This window comes from Balaenoptera ricei (assembly GCF_028023285.1).
Source record: "Balaenoptera ricei isolate mBalRic1 chromosome 2 unlocalized genomic scaffold, mBalRic1.hap2 SUPER_2_unloc_3, whole genome shotgun sequence".
NCBI classification, from domain to species: Eukaryota; Metazoa; Chordata; class Mammalia; order Artiodactyla; family Balaenopteridae; genus Balaenoptera; species Balaenoptera ricei.
The window spans coordinates 211,150-225,913 of record NW_026777417.1 but is presented as its reverse complement, the minus strand read 5'-3'; the positions used below and the strand labels follow the sequence as shown (position 1 = coordinate 225,913).

The window sequence follows — 14,764 nt, the reverse complement described above, 5'->3', positions numbered from 1 at the left end:
GTTTAGACTTCCACACCTGGAGCTGGACTAAGAGATGTCCCCTCAAACTTTTTTCTTGGAGTAAAATATCTCCTTTAGCTCACCCCCACTTGCCCACTCTAGGCCCCTATACCAGGTCCTGGATTCCTCAGAACGTAGGTTAATCCCAGGAACTTTTGAATCTGGCCCCCTGTCTGAATGGAAATAACAGGATGGAGCTCCCCAAAGTTCCAGATTCAGCAGCCCTGGTCTTCCCAGCCCCTGCAGTCATGAGCTCTGATGCAGAGATGGCCATTTTTGGAGAAGCAGCTCCCTACCTGTGGAAATCAGAGAAGGAGAGAATCGAGGCTCCAAATCGCCCATTTGATTCTAAGAAAGCTTGCTTTGCAGTGGATGATAAGGAATTTTATGTGAAAGGTATGATCCAGAGCAAGGAAAATGACAAAGTCACAGTCGAGACCCTCGACAACCGGGTAAGTGTTGATCTCAGATGTCCTTGCTAACATGGGCATCCCCCTTTGCCTTTGGAGTAGAATAGTAGAAATTGCATACTGGCCCATAGGAATCTGAAGATAGAACAAGACTCACATTGATCTACTCTGAGTGAAGTCGCAGGTAAAAACTGCCATGGCACATACCTTTCCTCTGGCTCTTTCCTTGGGCTTTGAGAGTTTTTATGATGTTTGCTTTGGAGAAAGGGGAAGGTGGTGGTGGAAGAGTTTGGACTGTTTAAGGGAGAGATTGATACAGATTGCTGCTGGATGGGCGAATATACCAAATAGAACTCTCTAGGCTGCAGAGTGACTTACAGAGGGAGCTCCAGAGGCAATGCCTAATTTAATGCAGAGAATTACAGAGCACAATTCAATTCAATCCTTACTGGACACACACCATGTCTAGGTCACAGTGTCTATCACTCTGCAAATATGAGCAAATCTCAGTCCCGCTTCCCCAAAGTTTATCATCTAGTGTAGGAATCAAGAGTACATGGTGGGTATGGGGACTTCCCTGGTGGCACAGAGGTTAAGAATCCGCCTGCCGATGCAGGGGACACGGGGTCAATCCCCGGTCCCAGAAGATCCCACATGCCGCGGAGCAACTAAGCCCGTGTGCCACAACTACTGAGCCTGCACTCTAGAGCCTACGAGCCACAACTACTCAGCCCGTGCACCACAACTACTGAAGCCCGTGTGCCTAAAGCCTGTGCTCTGCAACAAGAGAAGCCATGACAATGAGAAGACCGTGCACCGCAACGAAGAGTAGCCCCCACTCGCCACAACTAGAGAAAAGCCCGTGTGCAGTAAGGAAGACCCAACGCAGCCAAAAATAAATAAATAAAATAATTTTTTTAAAAAAGAGTACATGGTAGGTATGAATCGCAGTTCACAAATTCAAGCATACAAGACAGATGACGATGACGATGATGATGATGATGATTGTTATTATTAAACTTAACCTCTGGTGTCAGCTTCTTTTCACAGGGCCGGAAATAAATTTTCTGGAGTTACTACTGGGGTCTCCTCCCCAGAGCCATGCCACATTTTCAGTAATACCACATGGGGTGTCACTGCCCCCCTGAAGGATTGCTAAGAAACAAGCCCCAGTTTCTTTTCTTTTTTTTTTTTTTTTTTTGGAAAAGATTTTTTTATTCAGTGTTTAAGTAAGATTAAAAACTACAAGATTTTGCTTGCAGCTGATGAGCAAGAAGAGAAAAGTTAAACCCAAATTATCATCTGATTGGCTAGTTAAAACGCTCTGACTCAAGATCAAATTATTCAGTGACACACCAGTTACTTTGTGTGGGCTGAGGAGTTCTGGAGCAAAACAGCCCTAAACAAAACATATCATCTGAGAGCACAGGGCTAATGGGCATATGAAATACTAAACAAGAAAGCTGATAAAGGGAGGCTGTCGCAGACCTTTTGCTATTTTAGGCTTCTAGCAGTTGCTTACCATATACAAGGACCTAGCAGCCAGTTATTTTATCTCTTGACTTATCTGAGGTTAAACAACTTTAACCCACTAAGCAGGAATAAAGAGACACTTTGTAGATGAGTTGGAAAACATAAAGCAGTCCCACTTCTCCAGTAGAATTTTAGTTGAATTAAATCATAAGAGAAACAATGATTACTGCACATATTGTACTTGTCACACTGCATCTGTTGAGTAGAATTTCCATTCCAAGTGTTGTTTTCATCTTCACCATCGTCTTGAGTCCTCAATCTATATATCTTGCCCTCCTTTTTCAAGTCTTCCCCCCGTTTCTCCAGCACTCTTTTTCTGACTGGTTCCCTTTTTTCTGAGTTGCTAGAGGATGCAAGGTTTGAGGATTCCAATGATGCTGCTCTCACCGAGGTCTGTGCAGGAGGAGGATTACCAAATAAGAAGTTGCTAATCAATCTCCAGATGGCAAGGAATGGGTAAAGTACTGTCCCCAAGAATGTCCAAAAGTCGCCACTGGAAGAATGTACCATGGATGTAGTTGGTCTTCCTGCTGACAACAGTACCACTGAAGCACTTGGGGCAAGTTCCAAATCCAGTAATTTCTTTTTATAATCTTCTTTGGTAAATTCCCTCCTGGGAAACATTGTCGCTAATGAAAAATTACCGTAAGTGTTGCCAACAGTCTGTGCAGCAAACTGCCTTGCTGCTTCTAGAGGAGCATCAGAAGGGAACTGATTTGTGAAGGAAGAACCATCAGGAAGACGGAATTGAATTCTCGCAACACTGCTTCCTTCTGTTGCGGAAGAGTCTCTCTTGACTTCCATTTCTGCCTGTTTGGCCAGCAGGGCTGCAGCTTTAGCAGCTTCTACTTCTTCCTTTGTCTTTGCAAAACGAGCAGCTCTCTCTGCACGGTCCAGTGCAATCTTCTGTTTTATACGCTCTCGAGCTGCCCTATCTTCTGCCTTTTCTCTGTTCCTTTCCTCTAACACTCTTTTTGTTAATTCTTCTTCTTGCTTTCTTTTATAATCCAACATTTCTTTTCCAGTTTTCCTCCTCTCAATTTCCTCCTTAATCTCTCTCTGTTCTTCCTCTTTCCTTTTCTCTTCTCTCTTTTCTTCAAGTTTTTTGGTTAGTCTTTCCACTCTGACGGTGAGCTCCTCTGTAGGTCTCTGATTTGAACATCCACCAGGCTCTGGAGACACAGTGGCCTGGCCTGAAATTTCTCCTCCTGTTGCAGAATCTGACTTTGTATCAGAAGTGGGTGGTGTCTCACAGAGCTCTACATTTCTGGACTGACAGTTTTCAGAAGTGTTGTTCTGATCAAATGAGGTGGATGGAGTAGAGACTGAACTTTCTCACTGGCCACTATTTGCCACTGATATTTCACCTTTTAACGAGTGCATCTGCCGGACTTTGTGGATTCTGCTAACAAGTTCATCTGCAGGAACACCTCCTGCTATTACTTCCAAGGGAATTCCACTGTCTCCAATAAAGAAACTGGATGGAACACACACTACAGGATAGATCTGTGAAAACTGTAGGCAGGCTTCACTTTTGGTATCGATTTTCACAGCAACAAAACTGTTGGAAGATGCTTCTGTCACTTTCTCATCTTCCCAACTTGCAGCCATCCGTGTAGCCTGTTCATCATCACCTGCCACGAACACCACGCAGACCGCGCCGCTCCTCTTGGCCGACGCGATGGCGGCCGGAATGGCGCCCCGGAACCACAGCATCGCTGCCCTCGGGCACAGGCGCTCGCTCGGCGTGTTGCCGCCTCGGTCCCGGAGCCGGCCCCGCCTTCTCTGTCTTTGGGCCCCCGCGGACCGCCTCCGGCTCCGCACCGGCGCGCGGGCCCATCAGTGGCTCCCAGGACGCATGAAGCACGCAGGCCGCGGCGCGCCCCGCGACGCATGACGCCACGCGTCGCCATTGGCAGCGCGCCCCCGTCCTTTGTCTCGTTGGCAAGTCGGTGCGTGCGGGAGCCCGGGAGACCGCAGGCCCTGCAGTCCCAGAAGTGGAAGGAGCGCCCCAGTTTCTGAACCTTCAGGACACACAGATTTTTCCATCTTCCTTATGCTATTTTGGATGTCCCTCTCTCTCTAGTTTAGGGCGGTGGGGCAGAAGGGCTTCCTTTCCTCAAGAGATTTGGTCTATATCAACAAATCTCCTCCCTTTTATCTTTTTGGTAAAACCCTCAAAGCTCTTCTGAGGATTCGGGCTTTTGGAAAACAAACGCTAGAAAGGCTTACAGGCTCTCTCGCTTTTATGCCCTATTTTCTACCTTTCCTGAGTAATGGAGTGCCAGTTGTATGCTTAAAGGGGAGGGAAAACAGAGAGGGGAAAATTAGGTAATAGTCTCAAAATACTGTTCAGGCATGGACCATGCTTCAAGTCCAAATGTTTTAACTATTAGGGCAGCGGTGCAAGGAATTCTGGAAGCCTTGAAAAGACAGGGGAGAGCAGAAACAGGTCATGGAAGAGGTGGCACTTCAGAAGAGCTTTGAAGGTTGCTAGATGTAATTTCAATGTAGATATATTCCAGACAAAGGGACCCACATGAGCAGAGGTATTGAGGTGGAGATTTACAGAATACACTGGAAGAGTTTTTTCCAATCTTCCAAGCTTGATCTCATTGCAGCACTCATAGCAAATGGGGTAAACAGAGGCAAGCTGCTGTGGCCTTGGCCATCCTGAGTTCCACCTGGCCACCCTGAGGCTGAAGGGCTCTATAACTTTGCACACCTGTAACCCTCTTCTGGCACACAGAATAGCATGCTGACTTGGGGGCATCAGACCAGAATTGGTTATACAGTTTGACCAGTCTTAGATTTATCAAGAACAGTTATTTACAGATCATCTCTGGACACAGAAATGATCCATAAAGTTAACCACGGTAATGGGGTAATCTCACCACAATATCTCACCATTTTCACCCCACTGGTAGGTCACCACATCGGCTCTCCCACTCATCATGTGATTTTCCTCTCAATATCCAGACACTCACTCTGAACAGTGACCAAGTCTTCCCCATGAACCCTCCCAAATTTGACAAGATCGAGGACATGGCCATGATGACCCACCTACACGAGCCAGGAGTGCTGTACAACCTCAAAGAGCGTTACGCAGCCTGGATGATCTACACGAGTACCCTTCAACCTCTCTTTATTCCATTTCCTTCTCTTAGTAAAGTCAAGATCCATAGGTTGAATTTTGATTTTCTCAGACCTACTCAGGCCTCTTCTGTGTCACCGTCAACCCCTACCAGTGGCTGCTGGTGTACAACCCTGAGGTGGTGACGGCCTACAGAGGCAAAAAGCACCAGGAGGCCCCGCCCCGCATCTTCTCCATCTCTGACAACGCCTATCAGTTCATGATGACTGGTGAGTAATTTCTTTAATCCATATTTTAAAAAATAGTTTTAGTGAAGTATTCAAGTCCTTTAACTGCACTGGTTCTTAGTTAATTACTCGAGCCCTTCACAGGCTTTGGTCATCCAAACGGTGCAATGACCAAAGTGACCTCAGTACATTCAGAGGATGTCAGGATGGAAAGCCAGGGGCGCAGTATCTTCCATTACCAGTCACGGTTCTTAAGCCAGAGCTTGGGACTGAAGCCACACTAAGTACATGCTTCTCTGGGGGTGGATGTGAAGCACAAGGAGATGCGCTGCCCCCAACTCCAAAGAAACCCCCAACAGGAGCACACTTGGAAGAGAGACTATATTAGTAGCCACTTAGGAATGCAAAGTTGGAGAAATGGGCACAGCAACTTCCCTTCACCTGTTTTCTCAGGCTCCCTCTTTCTCCTCCTTAAATTTCCAGAATAGCAGATGAAATAGCAGAGATGTGGTAATACTGTCACCCTTGTCATGCCTAACATCACTTCGGTCTGTTCCACTTTCACCTGATTTGACTTGGTGCAGAGAGAAGAAGTAGAAGCAAGCATCTGAGATCTGAAGATGCTTAAAAGTCATCCAGGACAATGTTGCCCAAACTTCAGCCATTCCAATGTCACATTCGCAATCCTGGCCATTTCTGCATATTTAAAATCTTTCCTTATAGTGACTGAAGTTCCGTCCATTTCAAAAAGGAAGAATAGGGAATTCCCTGGCGGTCCAATGGTTAAGACTCTGTGCTTCCACTGCAGGGGACACGGATTCGATACCTGGTCAGGGAACTAAGATCCCACATGCCACGTGGCGTGGCCAAAAATAAAAACAAAATAGGAACCGAACAAATCTGCCCTTTGATCTGGAGGAAAACTATTTTTTAAAAAAAGGAAGAATAATATCACTATTAGTATTAGTTTCTTAGGACTGCCGTAACCAAGTACTACACACTGGGTGGCCTAAGCAACAGAAATGCATTGTGTCACAGCTCTGGAGCCTGGAAGTCTGAGATCAAGGTGTCAGCAGGGTTGGTTCCCTCTGAGGGCCGAGAGGGAGAATGTGGTCCAGGCCACTCTCCCAGCTTCCGGTGGTTTGCTGGCCATCCTTGCCATCCCTTGGCTTATAGAATCATCACCTTGATCTGCACTTTCATCTTCACATTGTGTTCTCATCTGTCTCCAAATTTCTCTTTTTATAAGGACACCAGTCATATTGGATTAGGGGCCCACCTACTCCAGTATGACCTCATCTTCACTAATTACATCTGCAATGACCCTATTTCCAAATAAGGTCACATTTTGAGGTACTGGGGGTTAGTTAGGGCCTCAACATATTAGTTTGTTGGGGGGAACACAATTCAACCTATAACACTCTTGTAAATGGAAAACCACGGTCACTGTCCACAAGTAGAAAGTAAAGGTGAAAGAAAAAGGCAATGACAACAAATCAGTGTCCATAAATTCTAATTAGAAGCTGTGGTTTCTTTCAAGTTCTAAGTCTGAGACTTGCTCTCTTTTTTGAAAAGGGAGATAAGAAAGCGCTATTGAGGAGGTAAAGATCTGTGAACACGAATAACTTCCACACTGTGGGACTCACTGTTCACTTCCCATGCTGCCCACGTTACACATCCAGCATTTGGGAAATCTGCACAAATTGTCTCCAAGAAGATTCGACATGCCCAAATCATCACACCACTAGTTAATGGCAAATCCAGAACTAGAACTCATGGGCTCTGTCTACCCCCAATGTTGCCTGATTTGTATATCCTGCCTGTATGTTGTTTATTTATTCTGTCCTGCTTCCTTCTGCATTTCTAGATCGAGACAACCAGTCCGTCCTCATCGCGTCAGTAACCTGTGTTGTTGCCATGATGACTTGGAAGGGGCTGTCCATTCCTTCTGCTCTCCTTTAGCTCACTTACTTTTTTAAAAAAATTTATTTTATTGAAGTATACTTGATTTACAATGTTGTATTAATGTCTGCTGTACAGCAAAGTGATTCAGTTATACATATATATTCCTTTTCATATTCTTTTCCATTTTGTTTTATCACAAGGTATTGAATATAGTTCCCTGTGCAATGCAGTAGGACCTTGTTGGTTATGCATTCTATATCTAATAGTTTGCATCTACTCATCCCAAACTCTCAATCCATTTGTCCTCCATTCCCCCTTTCCTTGGTCCCCTTGGCAATTACAAGTCTGTTCTCTATGTCTGTGTATCTCACTTTATTTTATTTTATTTTACTTTATTATATTTTATTTATTTTTGGGTGTGTCGGGTCTTAGTTGCAGCACTCGGGATCTTTTGTTGGGGCGCGTGGGCTCTTTGCTGTGGTGTACAGGCTTCTCTCTAGTTGTGGCGGGCGGGTTTTCTCTTCTCTAGTTGTGGCACGCAGGCTCCAGAGTGCGTGGGCTCTGTAGTTGTGGCACGCAGGCACCAGAGCACGTGGGCTCTGTAGTTTGTGGCACGTGGGCTCTAATTGAGGTGCGCAAGCTCAGTAGTTATGGCGTGCGGGCTCGGTTGCCCCGCGGCATGTGGGATCTTATTTCCCTGACCAGGGATTGAACCCGCGTCCCTTGCATTGCAAGGCGGGTTCTTTACCACTGGACCACCAGGGAAGTCCCTCTCACTTACTTTTAAATCAACAGCGGAGAATCCGGGGCTGGGAAGACAGTGAACACCAAGCGTGTGATCCAGCACTTTGCAGCAATTGCGGTCACTGGGGAGAAGAGGAAGGAGCAGCGGCCGGGCAAGATGCAGGTGAGCAGCTTCCTGCACCTGGAAGGCTTGCTGGAATGAGTATAACTGAAACCCCAGGTGAGCCCCAAGTGTCTGCAGGGCTTTGTGCACAGCACGAGGTCCTGCCCCAGGGGGTGTTTACGGGGCAAGGCAGGAAATGGCTCCACCTTGTGGACTCGGGCTCTAGCACCAGCTCCATCAGCAACAGCCGAGTGACCTTGAACAACTCCACATCCTCCTTTGGAGAAGGAATGGTTTAGGCCAGTGGTTCTCAAACTGGAGTGCACGTCAGAATCACCAGGAGGGTTCGTTAACAACGGATTGCTGGTCCCCAGGCCCAGAATTTCTGACTGAAATTCCTGTCTCACATTCAAAATCCTGGCATGTTGCATTTCTGTCATGTTCCCATTGTTCATGCCCTGTCCAGGGATCACACTTTGAGAACCACTGGGCTGGACAGTAGTTTCCAAACAGCTCTGAAGTCAGAAAGGCAAGCAATCATGTGGGGAAGGGGGAAAGGTGAAAACTCTGCTTTCTATAAGTGGATTTCTACGTAATAATTCTCACAAAATATTTTATGCAACTTAAACATTTTTTTTGAGAACCACTGTTTCTATCATATGGGTCACTTTCATTGCTCACAGTCTGTTTCTACTTCTGAACCCGAATATCTGTATAAATGGGTCCTGGTGCATGCAGGAACAGAGGTCTATATTTTACAAATCCATAATTTATGATAAAATGTTATCAGAGAAGAAAGGCCTTCTGGGAGATTGAGAGGTAGCGGGTAGGGCTCCAACCTGGAATCTGGTGTGGCCAGAAGCCACTTTGATGCTGTGCTAAGACTCCTTCTACGATGGGACCTTGAAGCCTCCTTGGGTGGGGTGGGGATGGGCCTGTGGGTACTCAGCACAACTGTACCTGCCACCAGCCTGAGCTGGGCGACATCTCTCCCTGGGACCTTCCCAGAGCATCCACACTTTTGAGTCACTGGGAAGTTACTTCGGAAGACGTCCAAAGTCCTCTCTTTTCCTCTTCTCACTTATTATTAGGGAACCCTGGAAGACCAGATCATCCAGGCCAACCCCCTCCTGGAGGCCTTTGGAAATGTCAAGACCGTGAGGAATGACAACTCCTTGAGATTCGTTAAGACTCAGTCCAATTGTCAATGACCCCCAGAAAGAAAACCCTCTCCTCCAATGCTGAATATGAAAAATGGCCACATAAACTAGGATATACCTGGCCTTAGTCTACCCCCAAGCGCTTCAGATCAAGCTGCCCAACCGGGATATTCTGATAACCCTTCAAAGAACATTTTGTCTTATTCCCAGCCGAAGGAAGATTTAGCTGTCCTTCCCTAACTAATCAGCATCACCTCAGAGCCTCCTGAAGTCACAAGGATTCAAGATTCAAATTCCACAAGTACAAAATGACTTCTCTATGCTAAAATTGGTCTCTTCAGGTGGAAGCATTTTAAAATACATAAGTCCATTGAACAGTATCCACTGACTTATTAGCCATGAAAACCTTAGTGTGAAGTTAGTTAGCAGATCTGACCTTCTCCAAGTCAGGAGGTGCTGGGAGGAGGGAAAACCTGGTGGAGGCAGCAGAGCTCAAAAATTGGGAAGAAGTTGATACTGAAGATACTGAAGGATATGTCCCATCCTTCAATGTTTCACTTAGGATTAGCTCAACCAAAGAGGCATTTACTTCCGACACTGGCAAATAAACAAGTATCCAGTCTCCTATCTAATTTCACTGGCCAGTAGAGCAAGTACCCAGAGGCACTTGCATTCAGCAGCTAGAACTCCTGAAGAGCGAACACATAATTCACATAAACCTACACTGGTCCTTCATTAACTCTTCTTAGGCTTCATTCAGAGAATACTGAGAATACTACTGAGTATGTACTACATTCCAGGGTCTGTGGGTGAACAGGCAAGGCAATATTTTTGCCCTCCAATTGGCTCACAGAGTGGTAGCGACCAATTAAGCAGATGATGTAAGAAGGGAGTATACACACACACATATATACTATATATAATTTCACCCCTCACTCCCCAAGATTGGGGGAACCCAAGTGCTGAGTGGGTCTTTGGGGAGCCAGGAGGCCTGGCCTGGGGGCTAGGTTTGCATGTAGTAAGTAGTAAGGAAAACTGAGGCAAGAAATCTCAGAAGTAACATCCAGAGGCAAAAAAGAAGTCAGATAGTCCAACCAGGTTATCAGTTCAGAGGTGTTACAAAGAGTTTGAGCAGGATAAAGACCAAGGAGACAGTCAGGTGTGAGGTGGTCCCAAACAGAGACTTGAGAGGGAGCCTGCAGGCATCCCCAGAGCTGTGGGAACAGGGCCAGGTGCTTTGGGCAGAGCTACCTGAGTCTTGGCTGAGCCGGCGTGGGGACCAGATGCCAAGCAAACAGAGAGGAGGAAGGTCCTCATGCTTCTGGCATCACCTCCTCCGTGAGCCTACACAGCCCACCCATCCTCAGTAGTACCTAACAGAAGCTGGCTACAGTACCATAGAAAGAAAATAACTGTGTTTTTCAATCTGTCTTTGGACAGGGGACGTTCATTCGCATTCACTTTGGAGCCACAGGAAAGCTGGTGTCAGCGGACATTGAAACCTGTGAGTCCAAACACTCTATCTGGCACCTTGGCTTTGGCCACAGAGGCATCTCCTGGGGACCCTAAAATCACATCGTTTTTTGTTATCTTAGATCTCTTAGAAAAATCCAGGGTGGCATTTCAGTTATCCCGTGAGAGAGGCTATTATATTTTTTACCAAATCATGTCAAACAAGAAGCCGGAACTTATGGGTAAGTTCCTTGGTTATCATTCTCATCTTCCAAATCGATCACATTGGAAAAAAACTCAGAGTCAGTTGTGCATAAGATGCTAAAGGGATCCTTCTGCTTCACAGACCTGCTTCTCATTTCAACCAACCCCTTTGACTTCCCCTTTGTGAGCCAAGGAGAGGTCACCGTGGCCAGTATTGATGACAGTGAGGAACTGTTGGCCACTGATGTAAGTATTTTGTGTGTTTATTTACTTACGTAAGGAATTGTTGAATTTATGAACTGAGAGGTACCCATGATCTCAGGAGGAAGCTGGGATGCAGGGATGCTCAGTGATTAGACCCAAGAGCTCAGAGAATTAGTACAGATCACACCCCTCCCCCACTTGGTTCCATTTCAGAAGATTCCAGGAAATGGGAATACAGAAAGTTCTCCAAAATAGGCCTTCAGTTCCATTCTCCAGCTTTTTAGAGTAAATGTTTGCATGGATAAGGTCTTTAAAGTTTTTGTTGGAAGTTTTCAGGGTACAAAACCATCTACATGGTTCTTTTAAGAAAATCTAGAAAATACAGAAAAGTCTAAAGCAGGAGAAAAACAGTCCCGCTCTGCAGCAGCCGTTCCATTCCTCCGGTTACCTGCCACCTCCGGCTCACAGTAGGCACCCACCTCCTCAATACACCTGTCAGGCCTCTGGCCTTTAGCTTTGGGGAGTATCTCCAGGGTCAATAACCGTAATATTAACTAAGTGCATTGAGCACTCACGCATGCTAGGAACTGAGAAGAGAGCTTTGCCTCAACAAAACCTCTGGGATCAGCACCACTGCTACCCCCGTTTCATAAAGGTAGAAGCTGAGTCTTAGAAAAATAACACACGATTTGCACGAAGACAGTTTGTAAACGACGGTCTGAACCCAGATTTGCCCAACCCCAGAACTTGCATTTTTAACCCTAACCCTAACCCTAACCCCTAACCCTAACCCCTAACCCTAAACCCTAAACCCTAACCCTAAACCCTAAACCCTAAACCCTAACCCTAAACCCTAACCCTAACCCTAAACCCTAACCCTAACAACCCTAACCTTAACCCTAACCCGAACCCTAACCCTAACCCTCTAACCCTAACCCTAACCCTAAACCCTAACCCTAACAATCCTAACCTTAACACTAACCCGAACCCTAACCCTAACCCTCTAACCCTAACCCTAACCCTAAACCCTAAACCCTAACCCTAACCCTAAACCCTAAACCCTAACCCTAAACCCTAACCCCTAAACCTAACCCTAACGACCCTGACCCTGACCCTGACCCTGGCCCTGGCCCTAACCCTAACCCTAACCTCATAGTGTTGCTGACCCTTCCATTGATATAATTGTATGTAATTGAACTTATTCAATATATCTATTAAACATCTGCCCTCTGCCCAACACCCTCCCAGGTGTTGGAAATGCAATGAAAATACTCCATGAGGTGCGCACCTGGTGGGCACATTGTTAACAAAAGGCTTTTACATTTTCACCAGTAGTTTCTCCTTAAGGTCATCACTTGCCAATTAATGACCATGCTGTTTAGGAAGCTCATTAAACACCCAGGAGTCACGGTTCCCTGCAGGCTCTCCCGTTCTCCCTCGGGCACTCTTCCACCCTCTCTAGGTTTCAGTTTCCAGGAACTCGAGCCTATTGAGAGAGTGCGGAAATAGCTAATCTGGTTTTTGGATGATAGACCATAAACCAGATTTAAAGAAAAATATGTCATTGCTGGTTTTCATTCAAACAGACAGGTATAATGAAGGAAGGAACCCCTCTGGCCCTCCAGGAGTTGCCTGGGAACCTAGTCTGCGAAATACTTATACATCAAGAGATGGCTCTGAGCTGGAATTCTACAAAAGAAGAGTAGAGCAACCCAGTACAGCTTTATACCCCCTCAGCCGCAGGAGGAGAATGGCTGCAGGCTACTGAAAGCCAGCAGCATTGACAAATTAACTCCCGCCAGCCTTTGCCAAACTACAGTGGTACCTCTGAGTTCTCTGTTTCCTTCTCTATTCTGACTCTTTTCTCAATAAATCCACATTTCTTAATATAGTGTCACAGTGGAAGCAAAACAGACCTTCAATTTTCAGACCTCAATTTATAAAGCAAAGGTTCTAGGGGTTTTGTTTTTAAATTAAAGGACCACATAATTTGAAAATTGTACAGGTTCTAATTCTTCAGTTCCAAGACACCAAACACACTGCATGCGGTCCCCATGGAAAGGCCCCTCTCAGCAGAAGTGCCACCGATTCCACAATGAAAGGGCAGCAAGGTGCCCTTCTCCCTTCTCTGCTGCCTGAATGGCCCCCATGTTTTTCAATCCATGCCCCCTGGCAAGTTTCTAAGGTGAAATTCTGAGACCCTTCCCTTTCCCATCCCAGCAGGTGTCCAAGGGCCGGCCCGGGCTGGAGACGTGCAGGAAGCAGAGCTGGGCCAGCTGGCCAGAGTGGGGTTTGGGGGTTCTCAGCAGGAGAAATCACCATGCAGGATAAATCCCTTGGCCTTGCCATAAGCCAAGGGCAAGTCTCTCAGGGCTACGGGCCCTCTCAGGTTCTCCTTGCAGATACCTCGCATGGGGCACTTGGCTACTTGGGAAAACCGCGCGGGAGCGAGCTTTACACAAGCAGATGTTTTGTAAAATTGAACAGGGTAGGCTCGGGCCTGTCCTCAAAGCCTCTACTCAAAGGCGAGCCCTTCCTGCGGCCGCCAGGTTAGGGGGCTCCGCGACTGTGCCGAACAGCTCTGGTGTGAGTCGTGGTTCCCTCCTCCACCCACCCCCACGAGCCCCCGTCCCCTTACCTGCGGCCCGCGGCCCTCCGCTCTGCGCTCGGATGCCGCTGGGGTGCCAGGGACCCACGGGAGGGGTCGTTCCCGGCCGGCGCCGCGTCCACGCGGCACAGCACGGTCTCGGCACTCCGGGCACGGGCGCCTGGGGCCGGGCGTCCCCTCTCCTGTGAGCGCGAGGCAGGAAGCGGCGCCCCTGCGAGGCCGCTAGCGATGCCCCGGTGCGCGGGCCCCTGCGGCGCGGAGACCGCTCCAGGCTGGACTCAGCGAGGCCAAGGCCGCCAGGACGAGCGCTTGCCGGGACCCGGCTAGGGCGGCGGAGCTGCAGGCCCCCGCAAACAACCCAGTTTTTTAAATGGAAAAAGGACTTGAAAAGACCCTTCTCCAGATAAGACATACAAATGGTCAACAAACACCTGAAGAGATGTTAAACATCGTTAGTCACGATGGAAATGCACATTAATACCACAACGCCGTACCCCTCCACAAACACTAGAAGGCCTATAATCAAGAGAATTAAAAATAACAAATTTTGGCAAAAATGTAGAGACATTGATACAGAGTTTCCCATGGGGAAAATGAATCGGTCCAGGAGATGGATGGTGAGAATATTTGTACAACAATGTGAATGTAGTTAATGCCACAGAACTGTATACTCAAAATGGTTTAAATGGTAAATGTTACTTTTAATCACAATGAAAAGAATGAATGAAGCACTGATGATACATGTTAGAACATAGATGAACACTGAAAACATTCTAAGTCAAAGAGCTCATGCAGAAAAGGTCACCCAGGTCATACTTAGCTCGTGTGTTTTAAATCCATAAAGGTTTTGAAAATGAGGGAAAGTCTCAGTAATGGTTTCAGAAAAAGAAAACTGGATCAGAATGGGAAAAGACATTTCCATAGAGTTGCGGAGATGGTGAATGTTGAAGTGGGCCCGTGGATAGGATTATAAGGTAGAACCATAAAATTTCGTCTTTGGGTCTTTATGTTCTGGTTCCCTGGGAGAGGACTCCAGTATTGCATAAAACACACTGGAGTAGTTTATGTGAGGTGGTGTATTTTGTACTGCTACTTATAGTTTTTTTATACACTTGAAATT

At 46.7% G+C, this 14,764-nt stretch overlaps 1 protein-coding gene and 1 pseudogene across 1 annotated transcript; one reads left to right on the top strand and one right to left on the bottom strand.

Moving 5' to 3' along the window:
- Window positions 1-248: 248 nt before the first annotated feature.
- LOC132358168 (myosin-13-like) lies at window positions 249-13,971 on the top strand. The gene is made up of 11 exons (XM_059912011.1): window positions 249-452; window positions 4,923-5,066; window positions 5,150-5,306; window positions 7,132-7,159; window positions 7,965-8,076; window positions 9,108-9,200; window positions 10,617-10,680; window positions 10,772-10,870; window positions 10,975-11,082; window positions 13,260-13,321; window positions 13,660-13,971. The coding sequence occupies exons 1-11, from the start codon at window positions 249-251 to the stop codon at window positions 13,969-13,971; spliced, it is 1,383 nt and encodes a 460-aa protein (XP_059767994.1).
- On the bottom strand, window positions 1,974-3,659 carry LOC132358170 (UBX domain-containing protein 4-like; annotated as a pseudogene).
- Window positions 13,972-14,764: the final 793 nt, after the last annotated feature.

Bases quoted from the DNA above. Each gene is read 5' to 3' on its own strand.
- LOC132358168 (XM_059912011.1), top strand. From the start codon at position 249: ATGAGCTCTGATGCAGAGATGGCCATTTTTGGAGAAGCAGCTCCCTAC. The intron at 9,201-10,616 runs GTTAAGACTCAG...GTCTTTGGACAG, and splicing joins ATGACAACTCCTTGAGATTC to GGGACGTTCATTCGCATTCA. The intron at 10,681-10,771 runs GTGAGTCCAAAC...TTGTTATCTTAG, and splicing joins GTCAGCGGACATTGAAACCT to ATCTCTTAGAAAAATCCAGG.